General features: G+C 42.4%; 1 protein-coding gene across 1 annotated transcript in view; it reads right to left on the bottom strand.

The window, feature by feature from the left end:
• The window catches only part of kif5c (kinesin family member 5C), a 158,441-nt gene extending 138,779 nt beyond the window's left edge, over positions 1 to 19,662 (bottom strand). The window contains exon 1 of the mRNA XM_080199394.1: positions 19,098 to 19,662. Within this exon, the coding sequence (XP_080055520.1) occupies positions 19,098 to 19,226 (129 nt within the window). The 5' untranslated portion in view covers positions 19,227 to 19,662. The remainder of the gene's footprint in view (positions 1 to 19,097) is intronic.
• Positions 19,663 to 27,120: the final 7,458 nt, after the last annotated feature.

Raw genomic sequence — 27,120 nt, 5'->3', positions numbered from 1 at the left:
TCGCAGCGTCATGTTGCAACTGTACACAACTCTGGTGCGACCGCACTTGGAGTATTGTGTGCAGTTCTGGTCCCCACATTACAGGAAGGACGTGGAGGCTTTGGAGAGGGTGCAGAGGAGGTTTACCTGGATGTTGCCTGGTATGGAGGGGAGGTCCTATGAGGAGAGACTGAGGGATTTGGGGTTGTTTTCGCTGGAAAGAAGGAGGCTAAGAGGGGATCTTACTGAAACATATAAGATGATTAGAGGTTTAGATAGGGTGGATAGTGATAGCCTTTTTCCTCGGATGGAGAAAGCTAGCACGAGGGGGCATGGCTTTAAATTAAGGGGGGGTAGTTATAGGACGGATGTCAGGGGTAGGTTCTTTACCCAGAGGGTGGTGAGGGATTGGAATGCCTTGCCTGCTGCGGTTGTAAATGCGCCTAGTTTGGGGGCGTTTAAAAGATCTGTGGATAGGTTTATGGACGAAAAGGGATTGGTTTAGATTAGTGGGTCAGTGTTTTTTTTTTAAAAACTGGTCGGCGCAACATCGTGGGCCGAAGGGCCTGTTCTGCGCTGTAATGTTCTATGTTCTATGTTCTATGTTCAACAGGTCTGACAGCATCTCTGGAGAGAGAATACAGCCAACATTTTGAGTCCAGATGACTCTTCGGCAGAGCTGAAGACAAATCAGACAAGGGAGATCTCCAAGATACAAAGGGTTGACACAAGTCACCAATTATCACAAAAAGAATCTCTACAAAAAGAAATGTCTGCTCCAGAAATTTATAAAATATACTGGAAAAGGGGCATCTTATAATAACAAAATGGAAACTTTTTTTTGCTTTGTAATTATTTATACATATGGAAAAGGAAAAATGCTGCGAAAATGTTTGGGTTAAAAAAAAGCATTTGAATTTTTCAAAAGCTTTAATTTAAAAGAATGAGAGGAAGCTGTCAATGTATCAGCAATTACACTGTGAAGCCAATTACATTGTCAAAGACAGGTGATAAACACTGGCTTAGCTATAAATGGACACTAAATACAGTTTTCGTCTCCTTATTTGAAAAAGGATATAAATGGACACAGAAAGGAGGAGGATCTCCTCACGAGCCTGATCAAACCTGCCATTAACAGACCCAGGCAGCAGGCATTCGGGGGGGGTCATCAGTCCCTCTGTCTGGCCCCAGGAGGGGCAGTCCAGTCAGGTCAGGAGGATGGGGGTGTCCAGCTGGGTTAGTTCAGGGGAGGAATTCAGTACAAGTGGAGGGGGGTGGGGTTGAGAATGCTTAAAGAAGGTGATGAGGGTGTCCCTTGTGGGGTGAATCCCAGGGTGGAGGGCAGGGGGTGGTGGTAATCTACATGTTCAAAATACCTGTAACATTAAACGTGGTTGTAACTTTTTTTGAATAGCTATTAGAACAACATTGGCAGAACCATCTGAAGTTAACCATTTAAATCGCTTTATCAGATGGTTCCAAGCTCAGCACAGTTGTCCAAAGTTAGTGCTTCTGGACAATAGTGGTGCAAATGCTTTCCTGGGAACTACTGAGGAAGATTCCCCAGGCCACCTTTGGGTAACCCTCAAATCCAATACTGGTGAAGTAGGAAATTACAAGGTATTATTTTTTGAAAAATTCAGAATCTTTCAAATGAGCTGCAAATTGTGAAGAGCCTTTTAGGGAAACTCTGGTTGGAAAACATTGCTGTTTCTTAGAGACACAGCCTTGCTTCATTTGAATATTTTGTTGATGCTCATATGTATGGATAAAAGAAAAACAGCAATCTGAATTATACACAAAAGTTTCCAAACATCAAATTTGACATTGGAATCCAAGTTTGCAATTTGTCATGGTGACATGAAAGTTATCCTTATATATGGGAAACAGTAAGTATGTATAGCACCAAGTTAAAGCTGTACCCATCTGCTACGTACTAGTGTTCTGTAAGTGTTCCAGCAAGCTGACCATGAAAATAAAATGAAACTAGGCTGTTGCATTTCGCATATGATGCAAATATTCTTCCCAAATGGTCAATGGCATGGTGGCACAGTGGTTAGCACTGCTACCTCACAGCGCCTGGGACCTGGGTTCAATTCCCGGCTTGATTCACTGTTTGTGTGGAGTGTACACTGTTAAAAACAGGTGATAAACACTGGCTTGGCTATAAACGGACACTGGATACAGTTTGCATTCTCCCCCTGTCTGCGTGGGTTTCCACCGGGTGCTCCGGTTTCCTCCCACAATCCGAAAGATGTGCCGGTTAGGTGCATCAACTATGCTAAATTCTCCCTCAGTATACCCAAACTTTTCACAGTAACTTCATTGCAGTGTTAATGTAAGCCTATTAATAAACTTTAAACAATTCTGCAATTGCACACTTTGGTTGGGGGCTATAATTTTGAGCATAACAAAGAAGTAAGGGTTTGTGTAATTAACTTCAGCCAAAAAATACGTATTCACTACAATAGTTAAAAGTCCATTGAATCAATGTTAAAATGTAACGATTTTCAGAAGTACATGGGCTTTTACATCAAGGGTCTTTATAAGACCCTTGTCAGGCCTCATTTGGAGTACTGTGCGCAGTTCTGGTCGCCTCACTATAGGAAAGACGTAGAAGCTATTGAAAGGGTACAGTGGAGATTTACAAGGATGTTGCCTGGACTGGGAGGCATGCCTTATGAAGTTAGGTTGAGGGAGCTGGGACTCTTCTCCCTGGAGAGACGAAGGTTGAGAGGCGACCTGATAGAAGTTTATAAGATGTTGAGAGGAATAGATAGGGTGGATTCTCAGAGGCTATTTCCCCGGGTTGAAATGGTCGCTACGAGAGGACACAGATTTAAGGTGCGGGGAGGAAAGTACAGAAGTGATGTTAGGGGTAAGTTTTTCACTCAGAGGGTGGTGAGTGAATGGAATCGGCTGCCGTCAGTGGTGGTGGAGGCGAACTCGCTGGGGTCTTTTAAAAGACTTCTGGATGAGTATATGGGATTTAATGGGATTGGGGGTTATAGATAGGTCTATAGATTGGTAGCTATTGATGTGATCGGCGCAACTCGTGGGCCGAAGGGCCTGTTTGTGCTGTAGTGTTCTATGTTCTATGTTACAACACCCATTCTTTCAAGTCAAACACTACTTTGGATGCGCCGCATTTTGCAGCCACCCTTGGTTAAGACTTTCAAAAGAACGTTTCATTTCTCCCACACCTTATTGCATTAAATGTGAGAATTTGAGCCCGCCCGTTCTGATTTCTGCAAACAATTCTTCCTTCTGTTTGATCTTCCCTTCAGCTGCCTCCAGCAACTGGTTCCATTTGTTCTGCAAATGTCACGACAGCTTTGGAGTTCAGTTTAAATGCCTCGCACAGAACTCAATCAGCCAACGCTACAGTTGTCATGGCAATTATAAAAAAAGGTTGAAGATGAGCAAACCAGTTTTGGACTTTCGGGAACAAGAGGTTAAGGTTACGCATTCACAAATTCAAAGACCAAACCACATTATCACTCAGAAATACACCACCTCCCCTCCAGTGAGTGCACAGGGACACAAAACAGACCAATCGCTTTATGAAGGTCTGCCTTGGTGGAGGAGGGGGCATTGGGGGTGCAAGAAGAGAAAGTTCACATGGCGTGAAAGCAGAGAGAACAGACAAATTGAAAACTAGATTTTAAAGGAAATACTGGTGACAAGCAAAGTGTAAACAACTAAGGAACAAGTGTTCCAATTATGAAGTTTATAATATAGTTATCTTTTGAAATTGTGGCCGAGATTTTCCAGCCGTGCTCACCCCAAAACCGGAAAAACTGCCCAGGGTCAACCTTTGCATGGTCTGCTACGATTCCCGTGGGGAGCCGGATGGGAAAATTCCCCCGTGAACAATCATGTGGCCTGCTCTGAAGTCTGCCTGCCAGCAAACCTCGATGATTCATTAAGAGTTTAAAGGAACCCAAGATTATTTGACTAGGAAAAAGGTGCAAGGTATTTACACTTGGAGAGAACAGCCACAGCCAGTGTGCTAATAGCAAACAGGCTGTGAGTCTCCAAAGAAACGTGTTGAGAATGTTGAGTTGCAAACAGACATGTTTTAAACTGCCCATTTAGTTCCAAGATGAAAGTGAGTTGAAATCTCAAGGATAGCTAATCAATATTTCTACCTAGATACAAGACCCATATGATTCACATTGCCATGAAGATGGGCTTTGAGAGAGGATGTATTTTTAAAATATCTCTGAAAATTCTCAGTTAGCCTGTCAGGATCATGAAGAGGGAGAGTAGAAAAAGCAGCAAGACTTTATGTACCATCATACACAGATACAAGTAGGATCTCATATTCGAACTGTAAAGACCAGTTTCATTGGGAGTTAAAATAAGGTTGAAAGATTTGCCTAGCTTTGGCTAAGAGGGAAAAGTTTCTGGAAAATTCACAATAGGAACAACATTCTGGAGCTAAAAGTTTCCAAACTGGGAAAGGAAAAGATTGGAAATAAAATTTTGAGAGCTAAGAATCAGTTTAGACTGATTCTGGAAGAATTGAATCATGTCTTCTTAAGGGACAATGTAATGTATATTTGACAGTGTTTTTCTCTGTTGTGTTAAAAGTTCTGTTCTATAATTTAAAGCATAACTTCGCTTCAAAAATAATGCTTCGTCAATAGTGTTCTAGTTTGTTTGTCACAGTAAACATCTTAAAAGGTAAAATATTGTGTCATGTATTCGGCCATAATTGAAAATTTGAATTTTTTTAAGGTATCAGTTATGACGGAGATCATAGCAAATTAAGAAATACATAAAATCACATCAATACTCATCATATTATTAGTATTACAACACGAAAAAAGGCAAATTGTTCCTTAAGTAAAAATAATTTCTGGGAAAATATCTTAAATAAGTTAAAATTGCACCCAGTAAGAATTATGCCCTCCCCCCATTAACGGTGTCCTGGGTCACTGTGAACAGAACATCATTAAGTATAGGAGAAACATGGAGTCACAGAAAAAAAAGTCTTCTCTACCTTCCAACCACTCACTCAACCTCCTCAAGATTTATTGGTAGCCCGTAGTCCCCAGTGAGGTGAGGATAGGGTGGGGAAGGTTTTAGACCAGTAACTTTTTTTTAATTCATTCATGGGATGTGGGTGTCACTGGCTGGGCCACCATCCCTAATTACCCTTGAACTGAGGGCACGTAAGAGTCAACCACATTGCTGTGGGCCTGGAGTCACAGGTAAGCCAGACCAAGCAAGGATGGCAGATTTCCTTCCCTTTAAGGGCAATGGTGAAACAGGTGGGTTTATTTGACCATCAACAATGTTTTCATGATCACCTTTTAAATGCAGATTGTTTTTATTGAATTTAAATTTCATCATCTGCAGTGATGGGATTTGAACTCAGGTCCCAAGAGTATACCCTCCGGATCACTAGTCCAGTGACAATACTACTAAACCAGTACCTTCCCACTCAACACTTATTTTCTGTTTCTTCAGTTCAAGATCGAGGACTCTTGAAATCAGATTGCCTCAGGTCTCATTTCTGAAAGGACACATGGATGATTTACAGCCAGTTCTTCCGTATGATGTAATTAAACGCCTCAAACTTTAGGAGCCAGTGTCCCCAGATAGGTCATTGTTGAGACCTGAATGCAACTAAATTTAATTAAGTTTCTTGAACAATATTCCCTCTGGGTCATACAGTCTCTGACTGCTGGCGCATACTAAAAAATACCATAGATGTCAAGGAAGATAGTGGAATCCAGAGATTATGGCAACTAGTGGAATTTAAATTCAACTAATTAATACATCCGGAATTGAAAGCTATCCCTGTAATGGTAACCATGAAACTATCATCAATTGTTAAATGTCCTTTCAGGAAGGGAATCTGATATCCTTCCTTTGTCTGGCCTATTTGTGACTCCAGGCTCATAGGAATGTGCTTGACTCTGATGTGCAGTCTGAAATGGCTTGACGAGCCATTCAGATCAAGGGCAATTAAGGCAACAAATCCTGGCCTTGTCAGCAACATCCACATCCCATGATGTTGACCTCTGAAGCATTGGAAAATCCCTTCAAAAACGCTGATTGACACCGAATACAAAAGTTGAAAGATGGGTATGGCCGCTATGAGATGTCATTCAGTCCCAACGTAAGAGTGGGCATGTCTTCAACTCCCACAAACCTTTACAATAAAGCCCATGTTGCTGCTGACACTGAGGTACCAGAAAGTGAAACATTGATTTGTAGGGTGAAGTGTTGAGGCTGACTACCAAATGAACTACAGCATGTCATAGCTGAAAAGCGAGGGTTGGTTCATACACTGGACTGATTTATATGCTGCGATTTACAGTATATACAATAGTCAGCTTTTTTTTAGAATGCTGCTGTTTCTTCTGAGTTCAACAAGAGATCATTGACAAAAGGATCAGATGGAAGGTAAGGTTATTTTGTCACGGTTTGAAATGCACTGCCTGAAAGACTGGCAAAAGGGCACTGCACAAATACCTATGAAAGATGAATTTGATTTATTATTGTCACATGTATTAACATACAGTGAAAAGCATTGTTTCTTGCACACTATACAGACAAAGCATATCGTTCATAGAGAAGGAAACAAGAGAGTGCAGAATGTAATTTACAGAGCTATGAACAAAGAGGAGGGGAGGGCCGAATGCCCTTCATCAATACCATTCCGGTCAGAGCAGAAATTTACAGCCTTCTCCTTACGGGCCTAGGGGTGCATATAAAATTTCCCAGCTGGCCTCTCACCCTCTGACCAGGCAGGTTGTTGAGGCCTAGAATGGCCAGGCCTGCCCTTTCCCCAACTGAGGCCACTTTCCATCAGGGCTCCAGTTCAGGGTAGCGGGTGGGTTCAGGGGCAGCAGCGGGAAGCTTGGTTGGTCGCCCTGCTTAGGCCTTGGGCCTCCCTCAAGGGCCCTCTTTCCACGTCAGGCACTAATAAATAAACTAAACTACAGGTTTTCCTCCATCTCATGGCAGGCTAGTGTCAAGCCCTCCACTTATTCTCCATCTAGATATGGCATCCCCACTCCACCCCTTCTAGATAAAGAACATCTTGGAGAACCAAAATGGGTGTTCTTCCTCTTCACACTGAGAATGGAAACATTGCCCTTTGACCAGGATGATGAGAACCAAGAAGGACATTTTCCTGCTGCTCTCTACTACCCCCAACTCTAGAGAGATCATTGCCTTGGCAGCACAGAAAGACAAAGGAACTCAAGAATATAGGAACATAAGAGCAGAAATAAGCCAGTGAGTCCATCGTGCTGCTCAGCATTCAATAAAATCATGTCTGATCATCCACTTCAGTGCCTTTTTCCCACGCAATCCCTTTGCATCATAACCACATGATCCCTTTTCCACCATGACCATTCACCTGGGAGGATGGAGCTTAGGCACCATGATTGGCATTGGGCAGCATGGTGGCACAGTGGTTAGCATTTCTGCCTCACAGTGCCAGGGACCCAGGTTCAATTCTGGCCTTGGATGATTGTATGGAGTTTGCACATTCTTCTCATGTCTACGTGGGTTTCCTCGGATGCTCCGGTTTCCTCCCACACTCCAAAGATATGCAGGTTAGTTGGATTGGCCATGCTAAATTGCCCCTTGGTGTCCAGACAAGTACAGGTCAGATGGATTTGTCATGATCAATTATGGGGATAGGTCAGGGGAGCGGACCTAGGTACAGCGCTCTTTCGGAGGGTCGATATAGACTCAATGGACCAAACGGCTTTCTTCTACACTGCAGGGATGCTATTGATTTACGGCGACATGGCTAAAGGGAGACCAGGGATGGGACATCTAAAAGTATTCACTACTTAGGAAGGACAGACAAAAGGGAAAAGATGGTGGAGTTGTGTTGCTGTTTAAAGAGGAAATTAATACAACAGTGAGGGAAGATATTAGCTCCGGTGATGGGGAACCTGTATGGGGAGAGCTGAGAAACAATTAGGGACAGAAAACGTTATTGGAGGTTGCATACAGATACCCAAACTGTTGTGGTGATGTTGGAAAAGGCTGGGAACAAGAAATCAGTGATACATGCAACATCTGTAATTATGGGTGACTTTAATCTGCATACAGTCACAAATTAGTCCCCCCCCCACCCCATGTCCCCCACCCCCCCCCCCCCCCCCCGCCCCACCCGCCCACCCACTCCCCGTAGAGAAGAAATTCCTGGAGTGTAAGTAGAATGGTTTTCTGGACCATTACATTGAGGAAACAAATAGAGGACAGGCCATCCTTGACTGGGTATTGTGTAATGAGAAAGTAATAATTGGCAATCTAATTGTGCGAGACTCTTTGGGGTTGGGCGACTGTAACATGATAGAATTCTTCAACAAGGCAGAGGCTGATGTAGTTGATTCCAAGACTAGAGTCTTGGAATAAAGGTGACTATAAAAGTATGAGGCACAAGTTGGCTATGATGGATTGGGAATGTTACTTAAAGGGATGATGATGGATAAACAGTGGCAAGCATTCAAAGAGTGCATGGATGAACTGCAACAATTGTTTAATCCTGTCTAGATGCATGCTCAAGGTCAGTGTGTGCTGTGCATGACCTTTTAAACTTAGGTTTATTTATTTGTCACAAGTAGGCTTACATTAACACTGCAATGAAGTCATTGCGAAAATCCCCTAGTCGCCACTCCGGCACCTTTCTGGATACACTGAGGGAGAATTTAGCATGGCCAATGCACCTAACCAGCACATCCTTTGGACTGTGGGAGGAAACCGGAGCACCCAGAGGAACCCACACAGACACAGGGAGAATGTGCAAACTCCGCACAGACAGTGACCTGAGCCGGGAATCGAACCTGGAGTCCATGATGCTGTGAGGCAGCAGCGCCACCGTACTGGTAAACTCACTCCACCAACTTCTACTCTTCTCCTGTCACCCACCAACTTCCCCTAACTCTATAGATCCACCCAGTATCACCAATCCTCTCCTGACTGACACCTTTGACCCTTCTCTTTTACCATGGACCCTGTCATGATCCATCTCCACATGCCTTTCCTTCTCTCAGAGCCACACCCATTCCCATCCCCACAATCACCCTAACCTTGTCCCATCTCATTCCCCAAACCACCTGTTTCCCCCCACCCCGACACCCCACCCTCCCACTGTGACTCACCCAAGGAGACCTTCACCCACCTAGACTCTCACTCTGAACGAGCCACCCCGACATATCCAGCTTCCCCCTCTGACAGTGACTGCCCCCTCCCATCACCAGAACCCTGAGTCCTCCCCCAGGACCCCACAATCAACACCACTGATGATATCGCACTCTAAGACATCTGCTGTCCTCACCGCCACTCCCCCCCCCCGCACCCAACTCCTGTAACAGACACTCCCCGCTCTCTCACCACCACTTCCTGCCACCCCCCCTCCCCCCCCCCACACCCCCAACCCCTGCCCATCACTTCCCTGGACATGCCATCTTTCCTATATAAGTCTGCCTCCTTTGTCCAGCCTTCACTTCACCCTGCCAACCTAGCGACCCCCTTCCAGCCTTCACCTGCTACTCTTGTAGAGCCTTGGTGCGGCATTTGCTAATGGCACTGATCATCAGTAAACCCGCCCAGAAGACTTCTACAGTCTTCAAATTCTCACTGGCAGGGCATTTAATTTGGAGGGCAAACTTAATTCTGGCAAGGTAGCCATTTGATGGACATTCATAAGATGCTAATCAACTAATCTTTAACCCACCTTGGAGGTGAGAAGAACAAAATTCCAAGTTTGTCCTGACATCGTGGAACACATTTTTTTACCTCATGTCAAATTACACCCACCCCAATTCAGGCACCCAAGATGTCTACATTGCTTCAAAAAGAAATGCAGCTCAGAGAGTTGTTTTGGGAATTCAGTTACAATTATTTTAAAAGCATCCAATAAGCTCTAGAAGGTTACATCATTATGAACACTGGTAGAGCTTAAGAATGTTCTAGATTGTCAACTTATCTGTGCGTACGCACAGAAAGAACGAGGGAAAGGGATATACCAAAATGGTGCTGCTTTTCACAGGCTCCATGCAGCAAAAGTATTGCTGTTAGCTAGCTCTGTCACTGGGGCTCAGGATGAAACGCCAGGAGCTGTTTGGTAGCTCTGTGCAGTTAGGCCTCAGGAGAAGTCTTGGGAGCTGAGAAAGTGGCAGGAGGTCACTGGCTCCAGGCTGGAAAAGATTAAGGTTCAGAAGAAGACCAGGGAGATACAGACAGTTTGGTGTAGTTAGAGAAATTGGAGCTGGTGAAATTCATGAGCAGTGCCAGTCCAGTGAGCATAACTAACTATTAAAGAGCTGAAATTGCACCAGTAAGTAAAGGGTAAGAGTGCACACCCATAAATCCAGGAGGATGGAATATTGGGAGATGTGACTGAAACCCTGGGGAGAGACCAATCAGTGGGGTAGTCCAAGTTGGAGCAGCTTTGAGGGAATTCAAAAGCTTGGTCTTCAAAAGTGAAAAAGTTGGGAGTCCCTCGTGGTGGAGACAGAGTTTCAACGAGATTAGTTGACTCACAGTGTTCACTGATGTCTGGGTGGATTGCTGAGAAATCCATGGGACCCACCTTGGTTGCGTTTGCCATTTAAAGTGTATGGCGAGTGTTCAACCTCAGCTCACTTGTTAATTAAAATTTACCTCATGTTCATTCTTAAAGTTCGAGCAAAACCTAGAACTCCTAAATTGTTTTATCTTTATGACCTCGTGTACTAAAGTTTATTTTTTGGTTGTTCAAAAACCATGGAATCACTGGGCAAGTCTCATAAATCTCAAACCACTTTAAACCAAATGTTATTGGTCCCTAATTGGACTTTACCAAAAGCTTAGGGACCTGGTCTTGGATTATAACAATAGCAAATGAGCAATAATATTGCAAAAATCAGAAACTGTTGTTCTTGGAATCTGTCCAAGACCAAAAAAAAACACAAGCTAGCAATTTCACACTTTGAATCAGCTAATCACAAGGCTGAAGGCACCATGAGCTGTGAACACAAGACTATTTCTAGCAGGAAAATAGAAGTATCTGAAAAGCACAATAAATGAAACACGTTGTTGTCTGTTGCAATTCTGAACGTTAAATCCCAAGCACTGTTATGCCCAGACACTGGTACGAGTCCAAGTCAGCTGACTATTCTTTTCGCTCAGGGATCCAAAATGCACTGCGTGGGAAGGTAGTGGAGGCCGTAAACCTTGCAACCATTTAAAAAATATTTGGATGAGCACTTGAAGTATCATAACATTCAAGGATATTTGGCCAGGTGCAGGAAAATAGGATTAGTGCGCCTTTAGTGATAGTTATTGTTGGTGCAGACTCGATGGGCCGAAGGGGCTTTTCTGCACTGCATGACTCTCTGACAGCGTTCTCATAACAACGATCTCACCCATGGTAGAATTACACTGTTGGATGGATGGATAATCAAAAGTGAAATGCACACACCAGATGCATTTTAAAACATGCAGAGGAACGCAATATGTCACTGCATTTAAAAATTGCATGCCATTACGAGAGGTCAACTTTAGGCTAACTTTGGCAGATATGCATGTCTAATTTATCCTTTCCTTAAAGGTGATTGCATCCGGAATCCACCCCTCCCCCCCCACGCCCTGTCCCCGCCAAAGCAATCAGGGCGAAGAGCAGACAATGGGAAGGTCCATTAACCTTGGGTGTGATTTTACAGTTTCAGGACAAGCAAAGCCATAAAATCCCGCCCTGCGTCTCTGACTGTAATCGAAGATTAGCTTCTAAGATTTCACAATGCCCTACCGATGCCTAACCTGGAAATACAGCTCATTCTTGAAATGCAAAACAAAGTCCCATCTGCTTATTCATGGGAATGTTTCTAAACTCAATTCTGAAATGTTTAGCAGGACTTCTGGATTCAATGCTGAAAGATTCAGTGTTTAACAACCCCACCAATAATTTGCTTAACGTACAGTTGAAAAGATATAAACAGAGCAGGACTACTGTTCAAATATTTAAATGTGACTAGTTTTTCATTGCACATTCCTTCACTCTGTATTTACGTCAATGAAGTAAGTTACAGCCGTAAGTGCGTTACCATCACATTTCATTTGTTATGCAGTAAGTGGGAGGAAAGGCTTATTGTTAAGGATGAAAAAAAGTGAGGAGAGACTGATGAGGCAAGAGGAGAAAGAGGATAGAGAATCGAGGAAAGCAAGAGACTAAACCTAATTTTGAATCACCTCTGATGTCTGTACATCAGTTGGTAACACTCTTGTTTCTGAGTCATGAGATTGCAAGTTCAAGTCCCACTCCAGGGCTTGACCACAGGAATCAAGTACTGAGGAAGTGTTGCACTACTTTAGGTGTTGTTTTGCAAAAGAGATCCTCTCAGGTGGGTGTAAAATATCCCAAGGCATTATTTCGATGAACCATTGAATCATAGGATCCTAGAATCCTTACAGTGCAGACAGAGACCATTCAGTCCATCAATAACTCTCCGACAAGAGTATCTTAGCCAGGCCCTCTTCCCCACCTTATCCCCCAAACTCCACACATTTCCCATGGCTAACCCATCTAACCTGCACATCTTGGGACACTAAGAGACAATTTAGCTTGGCCAATCCACCCAACTTGCACACCTCTGGACTGTGGAAGGAAACCAGAGCGCCCAGAGGAAACCCACGCAGACATATGTGCAAATTCCATGCAGTCCCCAAGGCCAGAATTGAAGCCGGGTCCCTGACACTATGAGGCAGCAGTGCTAATCACTGTGCCATCCAGGAAGAAAGCAGGGGGTTATCCTGCTTTATTCAAAATTCCCCAGATGTAAATGGAAACTGAATTAACAAATCTACCAGGTTCTAAAAATATTTTAAATCCAGCATAAATTGAAATAAAGACCTGCAACACAGAGCAATATGATCTGAAATTACCTTGGCCATTTAACCTTTACATTAATACTAAACAATATGCCCCGTAAAGTCAAATCTTAAATTTAAATCTGAGCAAAACAGCAGAGATTTCATCCGGAGAAGGACATTTATCAGAACACAAAATGCAGAACAGAAAAAGAGTATTTTTAAAAATTACCCTCTTTGCCATCAGCCAAGATTGAAGGACAGAACAAATGAGACTTTTACTCTTCCCACAAAACAAAAGCACTTCCACAATCCATCAAAAAATTTTCACATCAGCTAAACTATGACTAAATTCACTGAAAATAAGGTTGCATTTCTCTATACTTACTTAAAAAGACATGAATTAGTCTACATTTTTTTGGCTACACTTCACTAACTGGTAATTAACACAATTTAACTAAGAATACTTCCCTCATGCACACTTACAAAACATTAGGATTATATCCTTGTGTTCCCAGATGCATTTCTGGTATTAAAGAGATCTTTTTTAAATGTGCAAATCCATTTGAATCATTTAGTTGAATGTTTGTACTTGTGACTAACGTAGTCCCTGAAACAATTCTCCAAGACACAATCCCAGGATGTGACAGCCGTTTCAGCAGAATTGGTATGAAACGGTAGTGGAAAGCTCCATTTTATTGGTATGCTACTCTGAAAGCAGCAACACAAACAAATACTTTTATCCCTTAGGCTGCAGGCTGGGTTAAGTCAGCAACCATGCAATAGGAAAGCAGTGTACAGCCCCATATCCTTTCACTGGCTCCACAATTCAATGCTCTCCATAGCAACGCCACCATATTGCTGGAAGCATGCTGTGAAGTTCTACTCTTTACATTCAAACTCAATCTTTTCATACAGATGAGCGATGCCACAATACTTTATGGTTTTCAACCTGATTAATCATTTTCAGATATATTTAAGGCAGGCGATTGCTTCAGAATGGCAATGATGTGGGGTGGGGGGAAGACACTGGGGAAAGGGGGGAGGGGTCAGTGGGGCAATTGGGGAGGGTGACAATTTCAACTTTTTTTTGCAACAGTACAGATGGATTTTTGGCTGCAGAATTAAAGGATGATTTTCTGCAATGTGTCTCTTTTCTCTCTCATTTAAGATAGTACAGCAAAAAAAATCTCTTGGATTTCCTTGCATATTTGCAAACAATTTATAGGAAAAAGACCTCAGCTTATTCCTAAATTTTGCTTTATTTTTCAAAGGTTTGCAAGTCTGTTTTCCAAAAGAGAGTAAGAGATTTCCAAATGATTTTGTACATTTATTTTGCAAAAATGTATTTGGTATTAGATCAAAAATGCATCTTTTGGCCTTCAGGTTTGCCTTATAAATTACCTCCACTAGACTCACAACACCCTTCAATACCTTCTTCCTTCCCCATGCTACACTTCTTTCACTCTTTTAAGAAATTTGTTTACTGTCATATCCATCCTCTTTCCTTATTCATCATTAGGAGGATAATGGGAGAATAGTTCCTGAAATAGCCACAAACTGTAAAGCTGCCATGATCAAGTGGCTAACGCAACTAATACTCTGTATATCAATATATTACAGAAATTTTCTCAGCAGCGTAAGGAATGAGTTTTATTAGAAAAATTGATTCCAAAGGCTAACATTATTGTCAGCTGGCAGTAACATGGGTGCCCTGCCTTTTGAATGCATGTGACATATCCATATATTCTGAGGCTTTGAACTTCACAGTTTAACTCTGTTGTTCTCATCTGCAGATGTCACAAGCTGCTGGTACCAGCATAACAGTCTTGTCAGATGAAAAAGTATCCAGCAATAAGGCAAATTACCTTTAAGTTTACGAATATGAATCAGGACAAGCTAATAAACTGGGCTCTGAATAGGGATCCGAAATATTAACCCTGTTTCTCTCTCCACAGATGCTGCCAGGCTGGTTGAGTTTTTCCAAAGTTTTCTATTTTCAGTTACTAAACTGGGGACATTGGATTCACATATATGTAACATTTTTTTGTGGGGTGTGGTCTTCCAATAAGACATGAACAGTAAATTTGTACTTCCTCCAAAAATTCATTCAAAGTCCTACTTACCTTCACAGCTTCTCATTTCAACTAATTGAGATACAATCTTGCCTTCCAAAGAGGACCAGGAAAATAATGAAGTAAGCATCGGCTTCATTCATTTCTCACCTTGGTTTCTTTCCAGGACATTCAACTCTTAAACCTTTCCTCATTTTTTTGATCACAAGTTATTTTTGCTAGCCTACTGATGAGCATATTAAGCTCATCAAAACATTGTGCTAAGTTCCAAAGAAACCATTCCAAGCTCTTTCCCCACTCTTTCTCCAGAAGACTTGCCTTCCTAATCCTAGTCTGGAAGTGAGATTTCTCTCTCGATGAATTACTCTTCATGATTAGTTCCAGCTTTCACAGTAGTGGTGAAAAAAGACATTTTGTTGAAGCTTTTTTGCCTTGCACTCACCAGGACAATGGTAAGAATATCAATATTGGGGGAAACAACAACTTTATACTTTGAAAAGAGACTGTTAATTGGCTGGCAAGTGGAAGATACTTACAATAGTACACAGGGCCCAATTCTTTGCAGTCAGAATTTGTACACATATTGCGCCTTTTTCAGCTAAACAGAAGTGATAGCCTTTTTTTTGGTTCATTCCACAGGGCAATGCCTTGGCCAGTCAAATTTAAACTGCCTGGTTTAAAATTCAAACAATACTCAGCAGTTAACTATCAGCGACCATCAACTGGTGTATTCTCCTCTATCAATTAAGTCCACTTGTCAACCAATCATCGCTCTCTTTGTTCTTTCCCCTGACACTGATATTCTTGAGATTGTCCTGAAGGGTGCAAGATTAAATACTTTGACAAAATGTCTTTTTTTCAGCCATACTCAGCCAAGTTCTGAACTAACAGCAGTCATACAGGTTGTGCCACAGCTGGGAAATTCAGAAACCCCACTTCACAATGCTTTGTTTCCATCCTTCTTTGTTGGAGGTTACAATTCTTTATTTCCCATAAATTGTGCAAAGAATAACATGTACAAGATTAGCTTGCTTCCCCGCAAATCAGTTCCCAAGGCAGTAGAACATGAATTTCAGAACTTGGCTGGTCAAAAATAAACGTGCCATGAGAAAATAAAGCTCCAGTTGGTTGACTGAATGAGAATACCGGTGAAAACTTGGCAAGTCTGCATTGTGCGTCACTTATTATTCAACATATATAATAACAGTAGAGGCAGCAGTGAATTCCCACCAGTGTGATTCAGAGTGGTCAACACTGAGTTTCACACCTATCAAACTGAGATGGAAATGTGCAATCAGAGCTCTGTGTGCTAGAAATGAAACTGGTCCCATTAGCTCACAACCATCTGCCATGTCTCTTCCTGAGGCTTCCCTGGCATCTCCTTAGGCTTAATGATTCAAAAAGGTGATGTTGTACTGATTGCAGCAATGCGTCCAGGAAGTGCAAACCAAAGCGGTGTGAAGCCATCTCCATAGGATGGACAAAAAAGTCAACTTGTGCTATGAATAACATATCAGTTGCATTAGCACAAGGATGGCAATATAATTAGCCTGTTAGAATTGTAAATGCATTTGGTCATTTGCCCACAGGCAACCAATTTTGCAGTCTGTGGTTTCTCCAATAGATCTTTGCTGTGAATCCATGTATAATGTTACATGTAATTGCAAAGGGTTTTACATTCATTAAGGAACTTTCTTGAATACTACTATACCAACTTTTTCTTTGCTTTCTCCTCTCTCTTTCACTTTTATCACTGTGCCTTTCCTTGCAGGCTCTAATCAATTAAAAGAAAACAAAAATCACCTCACCCAGGAATGGCATCACAGGTGATCATTCAATACTGATGCTCCATGAACAATTCCACTGACAACCCCATAAAAAGAGATATTCAAGAGATGAACACCCAGCATGAAAGGCCAAGGGCCAGAAGAGGCTGACAAATGGTGAGCCTTTAGCATCAAGAAGTACTTTGATAAGATAGACAGAGACATTCCGCTTGTGTAGGGGCAGGAAGTGGGGTTCAAAACCAAAACATAATTATAAGATAGCTACCAACAAGTCCAAGAAGGAATCAAGAAGTAATTCAGGAATGGCGTGTTTACTCAAAGAGTACTTAAAAAATTTGGTACTCATTACCATATAGAATAGTTGGGGTGAACAGTGTAGGTTGGAGGAAGTTAGATCAACAAATGAGGGAGAAAGCAATAGAAGGATATAGAATTCATAGACTCCCCACACAGCAGAAGAAGGCCATTTGGTCCATTAAGGCTGCATGGACAACAATCCCAACCAGGTTCTATATTTATAACCCCACATATTTATCCTGCTAATCCATCTGACACTGAGGGGCAATTTACTATGGTCAATCAACCTAACCCGCACACCTTTAGAGTGTGGGAGGAAAACGGAACACTGCAGGAAACCCACACAGACACAGGGAGGATGTGCAAACTCCACACACACAGTGGATATGTTAATAGAATTAGATGCAGAACCGTGATAAGAGAAGCTGATGTGGAACACAAACACCACCATGGACGAGTTAAGTGAATGGGCTGCTAAGTAGTCTCCAGTACAGCCCCATCTTCTCAACCTTGCCCCTAGCCTGGTGATCCTCGGATTCAAATCACCACCAGCCAGCTCTCCCTCTCATCTGGGAGAGCAGCCTATGGTCACCTGGGACAAAGGCGACGACTTTACCTTACAACACAGAAACAGGCCAAATATATTAATATCCCACAGTGCATTATTCAGTCTTTGGGCATTAATGATAGGATACATTTAGCGATGCAGGCGCAATTTACTGGTCAGTGCCTGGTCTCAGGTAGCGCAACATTATTCCAAACTGGCTTCAAGGCACCTAAGCGAGGGGATGGGAGGAAGTCAGCCTGAATTCCCCAGTGCTGATCACTATGCAGTGCTGCCGGCTGTGATGCGTGATGAGAATAGACTCGGCTCGAAGACGCTGGGAAAGATGGGCGGAGGAGGGCACGGGAGAGCAGAGCCCAGCAAGGACCAGCAGCTTCAGGAGAGGCGGAGGGAGACAGGATGGGGAAGTGGGTGGTGGGGGAGGAGGGGGCGGGATAGGAAATGGAACGGAATTCAGCAGCGAGCCCGTTGAACTGATGCATTAAATGGGTGGAATGCTACAGCACACACAACTGCGCATATCCACTGTGCTGGCAATGACATCATGTTCATCAATTTCAGCCTGCACCACAGACTGTCCACACAGCAAGATCCCATTGGCTGCTTCACACTTTATCCTGGCAAAATATAGAACTTCCTCAATATTTAATCGGCACACCAATGAATCCGCGACAACTCACCAATTTAATCCCCTTTGCACTGGGATATGATTTGCTCCTCTTACCTTTTGCCGCCCCCCCCCCACCTCCTCTATAATACCATCAAAAAGAGGCAAATGAAAAACAATTTGACGACTGAAAGGTATTCGGATCACCTCCCCGCACCCACCCCCCCCCCACCCCCCTCCGTTGCCATATCCATCTTTTCTGGAGATTTCCAGTCAGGATAAATGGAATTCGCTCCATAATTTTCCACTTGAATACTAGATTGATTTTAGATGGATATATATAGAGAGAGAGAGATAGAGAGATAGATATATAAAGAGATAGAGATAGATAGATGTTTAAAACACTAGATTGATTCTAGATAGATATATAGAGAAATAGATATAAAAATAGAGAGGGAGAGAGAGATAGATATATAGAACTAGATAGATATATAAAGCAATAGATAGATGCTTAAAATACTAGATTGATTTTATATAGATGAATTAGTTGCGGCGTTGCCCGGAGTTAGGTGTTGACAATGAAACCTATTTCATTCGATGTCCCACCACAACCCCCAGAAAGACAAAACAGAATTCGGATCATCTATAAATCAAATTAGCAAATCTGGCTGGCTGGAAGATTTTTTTTTGAGTTGAAAGACAATTGTTGTTCAGTGCCTGCATTATAATCACACTGGGCATCTCACAACGCCCCGGATTGTGCACTGACAGCAGACATGGAGAATTGAATGAAAGCGATTGTCCCGTTTAACAAAGCGGCAATAATCCACTAAATCCCACAAAAAGAACTTTAATTTCGACAAATCAAAACTTTTGCACAGGATGTTATTTTTTAAGAAAAAAACAGACGGGGGGAGGAAGGAGGAGTGGAATTTCGAGAGAGAGAAATAAAAACCTACCCCTAAAAGATTGACCGTGTCGTCGCCTTTAAATTTCGGGATGAACTGGTCTCCTCTCAAGATCTCAGCTTGGCTCAGAGGCCTGAATCGACACATGACTTTAATACTGCATTCAGCTGGGTCCGCCATCGCTCGCCTTTTAACAGGAACCGGGCGATCACAGCCAAAAGCTTCCGAGGAGGCAGAGAAGAAGGAAAGAGAAAGAGTATATCCAATGCGGGAGCAACGCTTGCCCTTTTAGCTGAACATGGTGCAGGCAACCAATGCACCACACACCCACTGACTGAGGGATGCTAGGATTTCTGCATCGGGGCTGCAGAATGTATTAGCTGCAAATAAAACATTGGGGGAGGGGGGGAATAAAAAATAAAACTGCTATCAGCGTGTTATTATGTTTTTTTAAAAAAAAATGAGTACTGCACACTTCACAGTCGATGCATGAACTTGTCAAGGTCAGTTCCTCCTGCGGTACAAGACAGCGATCCTTGCTGCTTCTAGCATCTGCATTTTGAGAGTCTCCCTGCCATCTCGCTCGCATCAGCACCACGGGTACCTTTCTCCTCCGCTCCAGCTACTCTTCTGTCCTCAGGCTTTCCTGACATCACACCATTACCTCACCACACACACACTCACACACACAAAAGCTACCTCCTTCTCGCGATACCAAATGGTTGATTGGGAAATGCAGTCCCACCAGCAGCTCTCTCTGCCATAGCAGGTAGTCTGACTACTTGGCCCATGACTGCAGTGAAGTGGGCCCCCACCCCCCTGCAGTGCAGCAGTAAAATGTCCTCACCCCACCCTTCCCTCCCCAGGTGTACATTATCACAACAATAGGCTCTTATTTATTTTTGAATCATATAACCAGCAGGAAAACTGCTCTGGAACAATTCAGCAATTTAAACCACAAATTTCAGATGGGTCTGCCAGTCTTACACTATTAGTTAGACCATGAGACATAGGAGCAGGCCACTCGACCCATCGAGTCTGTTCTGCCAATCAATCACGACTAATTTTTTTTCTCATCCCCATTTTCCTGCCTTTTTCCCATAACCCCTGATTCCTTTATTGATGAAGATGCTATCTATTTCTATCTTAAAGACACTCAATGACCTGGCCTCCACATTCTTCTGCTGCAGAGTATTCCACAGATTCACCACTCTCTGGCTGAAGAAATTCCTCCTCATCTCTGTCTTAAAGGATCATCCCATTAGCCTGAGGTTTTGCCCTCTGGTTCTAGTTTTCCCTACTGTCACAGCCCCCCAGCCAATTGCTGCCCCAGAGATCCCCAATTATAGAATGCGCAGCTCCCTACATGCTGCCTTCCCTTCAGGCCCCAGGCCCTTCCCTTAGACCCAGCCCCATAGCTCTGCCTTCCCAAGCAAGCTGAACCTGCATGCTAGCATTTTGTGATTTATGAACAATGATGTCGAAATCCCTCTGGCTGCTGCTTTCTGTGGTCTTTTCCCATTTAAGTAATATTCAGTTCCTTTATTCATCTCACCAAAGTGTATGACTTCACATTTTCCTACATCATGTTCCATCTACCAAATTTTTGCCCACTGAGCTAACCTGTTTATATTGCTCTGTAAACTCTTTGCCTTTTCCTCACTGCTTGCATTCCCACCTATGTTTGTGTCATCTGCAAACTTGACAATAGTACAGACACTTTCATCATCCAAGTCATTAATACATATTGTAAATAACTGTGGCCCCAGCACTGATCCCTGTGATAGTCCACTAATCATCAGCCTGAAAATGCCTCTCTTATCTCAACTCTTTGGCTTCTATTAGTTAGTCAATCCTCTATCCATGCTAATATACTACCCCAATGCCATGGGTTATTTTCTTGTTTAGTAGCCGTTTGTGTAATATATTATTGAAAACTTTTTGGAAATCCAGGTTTATTACATCTACTAGCTCCCCTTTATCTATCCTGATTGATACCAGCTCAAAGAATTCTAATAAATTTGTCAGGTATGATTTCCCTTTCACGAAGCCATGCTGCCTTTGCTTGACTATATTATCTATTTCTAAATGTTCTGCTATTCTTCATAAAGGACTCATTTTTCCAGTTACAGGTGTTAAGCTAACTGGCCTGTAGTTATCTTTTTTTCTGTCTCCCTCCATTTTTGAGTAAGGGTGTTACAATGGCAGTTTTCCATTCCTTTAGAATTCCCCATCACTTGTTCTCCCACTTTTTTTACTCCATCCTGTGCAGCTGAACACTCGTGGTGGCACAGACCCGGCATTGCTGCATACTGCTGAGAAACTACCTTCCCAACAGTATCCAAAACAAGAGGTTAGGGAGGTGGACCCAGGAGACTATTGCACTACCTGCTGAGTGCTTGTGCTCTGCCAATTACCCATTCCCTTTCCGCCTGTGCACTCTTTACCTGCAGTGCGGCCACCTCACCGTATGTGCTAGTCTTGAAGATCTCATCCTTATGGATGCCTCATGATGCAACCCCAGCTTCAGATTCAGCTCCGAAAATGGATCTCAAATAGCTGCACTGGATTTATGGTCACCATGAATACTGGAAGTATACCTGACTTCCCACATCGGACAGGAGGAGCATTCCACGTTGTCGAGGTACCCTGCCATGACTCTCCCTTAAATTACTCCCTTTGCTATTACTTTCTTTAATTTAGAGAATATTAAGGACAGTAGAAATACTCACCAAGTCCTATTTACTAAGACCTGCTTTTTGAGGAAAGGTAGACAAGGAAATAATCACCCTCTTCACCAAATTCCTTCCATTTCCAAACTGCAATGTAAGCACTCTAATGCAACCTGAAGCAGCACTCCAGTACAGATTTCAAAGCACAGGAGAAGTAAATCTAATGGTGTCTTCACAAGGTCCTCCAAACCTACTGGAGAGATAGGCAGTGCAATATTAGCATCCTCTCCCAAGCCAACTTGCCCAGCATTGAGGCACTAATCACTCAACACCAGCTCTGCTGGGCAGGACATGCCTGACAGAGGATTCCTGAAGCAATTGGGCTACTCCAATTTCGGTAATGACAGGATGCTCCCTGGAGGCCAGTAAAAATGCTTTGGGGATGTCCTCAAAGCATCTGTGAAGAGGTCAAACATTTGTCCTGACTCATGGCAGTCTCTGGATCCTCATCCAGGAAGGCACTGAAAAGATCGAGAAAGTGCATTGGGAACATGCAGAGATGAGGCATCAGAGAGAGAGCGCACAAATATCCAAATCACCTAACCCTTCAACCACTCACCTGCCCCATATGTGGCAGAAGCCACAGATCATGCACTGGTCTTGTCAGCCATCTGGAAACCCACTGAACTGGAGAGGAAGCAATCCTGAAGGAACTGCTTAAGAGAAAAGAAATTGGCTAATTATCTTATTATCTTACAGCTGACACTGAGTTAGTATAGATTAATATAATATTCTGATGGACCAGCAAGAGGAGGTTTGCTGTAGATCATCTCAGGAAATAAGAATCGCTCTGCCATCCAAAATCAAAACTGACAGAGAAATATACAAATCATTTTTGAGGCCAAAGCAATGGAACTACGAAGGTCAATTGCCCTCTGAACAAGTAGATGTAATGGTGCCAATAGTTGGAGCCTAAGTTGTATGTTGCAATCACTATTTTCCTAGCTTCAACTAAACAAGTTCAGAATTCCACTTAAGTGGCCTGAAGGCAGCCTCACTGGGAAAAAAATGACAATGACAAAGATGGATGCACTTGGGACATCCTGAGGCCATGAAAGGAGCCACGTAATTGCCAAATCTTTCTTTTCAAACTCAATTTAGTAAAATATGGCCAAAAACAAAATTTTGTCCTTGTAGCTTTTACCACCTCAGAAAGAAACAAGCCTATCCAATTAACCAAATGTCTTAATAGAAGACACATCTTTTTCTCAATAGCAAAATTATTTTTATTATTACTATGTGAGTAAGAACTCACTTTCTGACCCAGTGAATTGTATACTATGTTAGGTTTAATACAGTGCCAACTGGCATTTTACATCCGGGCTGTTTTTTTGAGACATCAGCAACCCATCAGATATCCCACACCAAAAAAAAACTGACGCATTATTAACACTAACACCTCCAGACACCATTGGATCAATTCAAGGCCTAACCTTAAACAGCAACAATGTATTCCATTATAAATTTCCAATGCCTTGGTCTTTCTGCAATATAAATAATGAAAAATGTTATTTAACATCATACTGAAGGAAGCCTGTATTTGCCATGTAAAGGGGAAATGCTGGAACAATTAACAAGTCAGGCAACATCTGTGGAGAGAGAAACTAGACCCAGATTTTCATGGAGTTGGGCAGAGTCAAGAAGTCTTTAAAAAGAACAGGCAGGTCTCAATTCATGGATTCTCACCTCCATTCCCATTTCGGCATTTTTTTCCTGCACAAGATAAGAGTCCATGTAGCCAGCCTGCATATAACAGTCTTGCCCTTGCCAGCTCCATTATGGACTTTGTGGAATTGTGAACCAAGGCTCTCCACTAGAACCAAGTGAAACCATTTAACATTCCCATTGATATCCATTACCCTTCCTACCATTTCATAAAACTGTCAATAAATCATAGCCATTCATAGTTGCAATGACAAAAAAACTATTAAGCATTTCACACCTCTTAACCTTGTGTAAATAAACACGCAGGCATTGAAAAAATTCTTCACAGAAAGATCAGGTTATTACAAGATATACACGTGTGAGTGAAACAAAGTTGCACCCCCCTCTGGAGATGTGTAAACATTGCCTGCTGAAAGCATTCTTCGTTCATGGAGCTCTGTCAAGTACTCATAATGAGGCCATCTGGTAACTATATTGGAAGCAGTGGGAACTGATGGCCATTCATCTCCTTTTCAATAAAAAATTAAAGTAGTTACCAGGTGAACAATGACTTTATATCCCTGTTGTGAAGACAGCAAGAACACGCAAATGAGTGAATGTAATGGAAGAATAGTTGGTGAAATATCCCATGATAGTACATAGAAAAACATGTGAAATGGGAAATGCTTCTTGGTTGCAAGGAACTGGAAACTACTATGGAAAAGTCAAATGCAGTGTAACAGAGAAAACAGGATAGCCTTCTTTCCTTTGATGTCTTGGTCAGGGAGTTGAATCTTTTGCATTACTGAAGCTATGTCCTGGTGCATTGAGAATTTCAGCATCTTCTCTCCAGATTTGCTGGAGACATGGGTTAGCCATTCCCATGCCCTCAGAGTGCAATAGGGCCTACTGTTCACCCGCACCTGCTTCCCAAGGACCTTTACCAATGTGTCATTTATGCCTTTAATCTATTGCTTAAGACTAGACTTGGCACCAATTATAATTCACTGTGGTTGAATTATTCCTATAATTCATTATAGGAATTGAGTTGCCCTTTAAATGGATGTGAGGCCCTCCAGAAATCCTGTTCCCCAACAGAGTGGCTGGACTGTTACCACTGAATACGCAGCCCTCCCATTGGTTGATAACTAGACCCAACTAATAAAGATAAGCAAATACAAAATTCAACCCCATATCAACATTTAAGAATAAGTTAAATAGGTGATTAAAGGGGAGGTGAATAAAAAATATGGAAACAATTTTGGACCATTGCTTTAGGTCATCTGGAGGGGAAACATCAATAGACTGTTGGATGATACGGCTTATTTCAATGTTATAACTGAGTTTGATCTGAGTTTAACTTAAAATGGCATAATTCTGATTCTGCACAGCAATGTCACAGCAATGGATGTGTCCATCTGAAAAAAGCACCTCAGGTTTGTTGGAAGGAATATGTGCAGTCACTTGATCAGCTGCATAGTGGAGAGCCTGCACACACTTGTTGTTTGTAAGACTGATTTAAGATAGAGTCACATCTCTCTGTGTGGGGGGAGATGCTTTCATCTTTCATCATTGGGCTGATCTAAAGATGTGCTGGTTAGGTGCATTGGCCATGCTAAATTCTCACTCAGTGTACCCGAACAGGGGCCGGAGTGTGGCAACTAGAGGATTTTCAAATTGCCGTGTTGATGTAAGCCTACTTGTAGTCTTGAAATAAGCCTACTTGTGACAATAATAAATAAACTTTAAACCTTAAACTATGCCATCAGTGAGTCATCCGCAATTTTCATCTTTCTATTTTCTCAGACACTATTTTCTTTTTCTTTTTGCTTTCATCTTGCCAGGACTGAACTGTTACATTCACTGGAGACTGCCTTTGGGGTTCTCCCACTGCAACATCATGAATTCTGCAGATGTTACCAGACGTCGATGGCATTTCTGCTAAAGTCCTGCCAAAGTTAAGGTGACAGAGAAGCTACCTTTCTTATAATTCCAGAGTTTGTGCTGACTATTTTACTAACGTAGAGCAGTGAGGCTCCGAAGATCGCTGCTAGCTACTGTATGAGTGCTGACTTTTTGTTAGTTAATTCACAGAATGTGGGTGTCAGTGCCAAGATCAATGTCTATTGCCTACCCTTGCACAATGAAATCTTGAAGATTCAAACTCAGATGACTCAAAACCCTACTTGTGTCTAAGTTACTAGCCATTCCCATCAAAAGCTATAGAACAATGCCCATAATTACTTGAAGTTCTTCAGTGTGGTCAATCTGGGTTCATCAAATGGGAAATTATCCCAAAATCAGGGGTCATAAGCCCGCTTCAACCAATGACAGCAGAGTGCCTGGGCCTGAGCATATGTAAATTTCTCTGTGAAATGACATGCAAAGCATCCAAGGATGGTGAAAGCTGTAAGGAATGTAAAAGTGCTGTCGGTCAGAGAGTGGTGAAGTTGTTAGAACAAATGGAAAACCATGGCATGAAGGAGAAAACACGAGAGATTGGGAGATCCTACCATTGAGTTTGTCCACCATTCTGAAAGCCAGATACATCTTAGAAGAGTTCAAAAAAGAAGGATTCCTTCCACCAAAGACGCCGATGAGAATGGTTGCCCATCCCAATGTCAAAGTAGCTTGTTGGTGTGATTCAAGGCAGTCCGAGCAGAAAAAGTGTCCATCTTTCTGTAATTGCCTTTCCTGAATGGTTCACTAGGCCACCTCAGAGAGCCGTTAAGAGTCGGTGATATTGCTGTGGGTCTGCAGTTGCTAACAGGTCAAACTGGATAAGGATGGCAGATTTTCTCCCCAGCAGGGCATGAGTGAACCAGTTGGGATTTTTAAACAATTAGTAGTTACATGATCACTATTACTTGACTTTGTTTTTTTTCCATATTAATCTAATTAATTGGATTTAAATTGCCATGCTGATATTGTGTTATGGTCCTTATGCTGTTGGTCTAAACTGCTGGATTATTAATCCAGCACATTACCACAATGCAGTGGTTCTCTGCAATCCTGCAAAAGCCTTACATGCCTTCAAAGGAGAGCTGGCCTTATTCTTAATGGACCAGAGGTTGCACCAAAAGAATGTAAATATTCTTATAGATAAGATGTGATCCTGTAATTGGTTGCAACAATTTTTCAAGGTTTTTTTTATTGTTTGTCACTTCTGGAAAGAGTAGAGGTGAAGGGGAAGGTGATTCATGATGCATCCATCATCAAGATGTGTGTCAGCCTGTTGGGGAATCTTATTTTATTCTGCCTGTCAATTTCATATGTTCATGGAACCAAGTTCCTTTGACTCCTGAAAGTTTCTATATTTGCACATATATGTTGACCTTTCTGGTTACACCTGAGGTGCTGTCAAACCAAACCACTTCCACCAATCCCTTTGTTCTTGCAAGCATTCATTCCTTTGTCTGTCACAGACCCAACTTCTTTTTCAAGCAAGGCCTCACATATGTGAAACAAACTGCCCACGTTATTATCTTTGCCAGGCAAATCGATTTGAGAAACCTATTCTTGTTTCCAGTTAAAGCTTTCACACAGATATTCCAGTGAATATTAGCTTTGCCAAATTTATTGCAAAGCCTTAGATGACCCTAAGGAATCGGGATGAACGAAGAACAAAAAACAAAGACAATTACAGCACAGGAACAGGCCCTTCAACCCTCCAAGCCTACACCGACCACACTGCCTGA

Source organism: Carcharhinus amblyrhynchos, chromosome 11, assembly GCF_965287045.1.
Source record: "Carcharhinus amblyrhynchos chromosome 11, sCarAmb.v2.hapA, whole genome shotgun sequence".
NCBI classification, from domain to species: Eukaryota; Metazoa; Chordata; class Chondrichthyes; order Carcharhiniformes; family Carcharhinidae; genus Carcharhinus; species Carcharhinus amblyrhynchos.
This window is presented reverse-complemented; position numbering and strand designations above follow the sequence as displayed.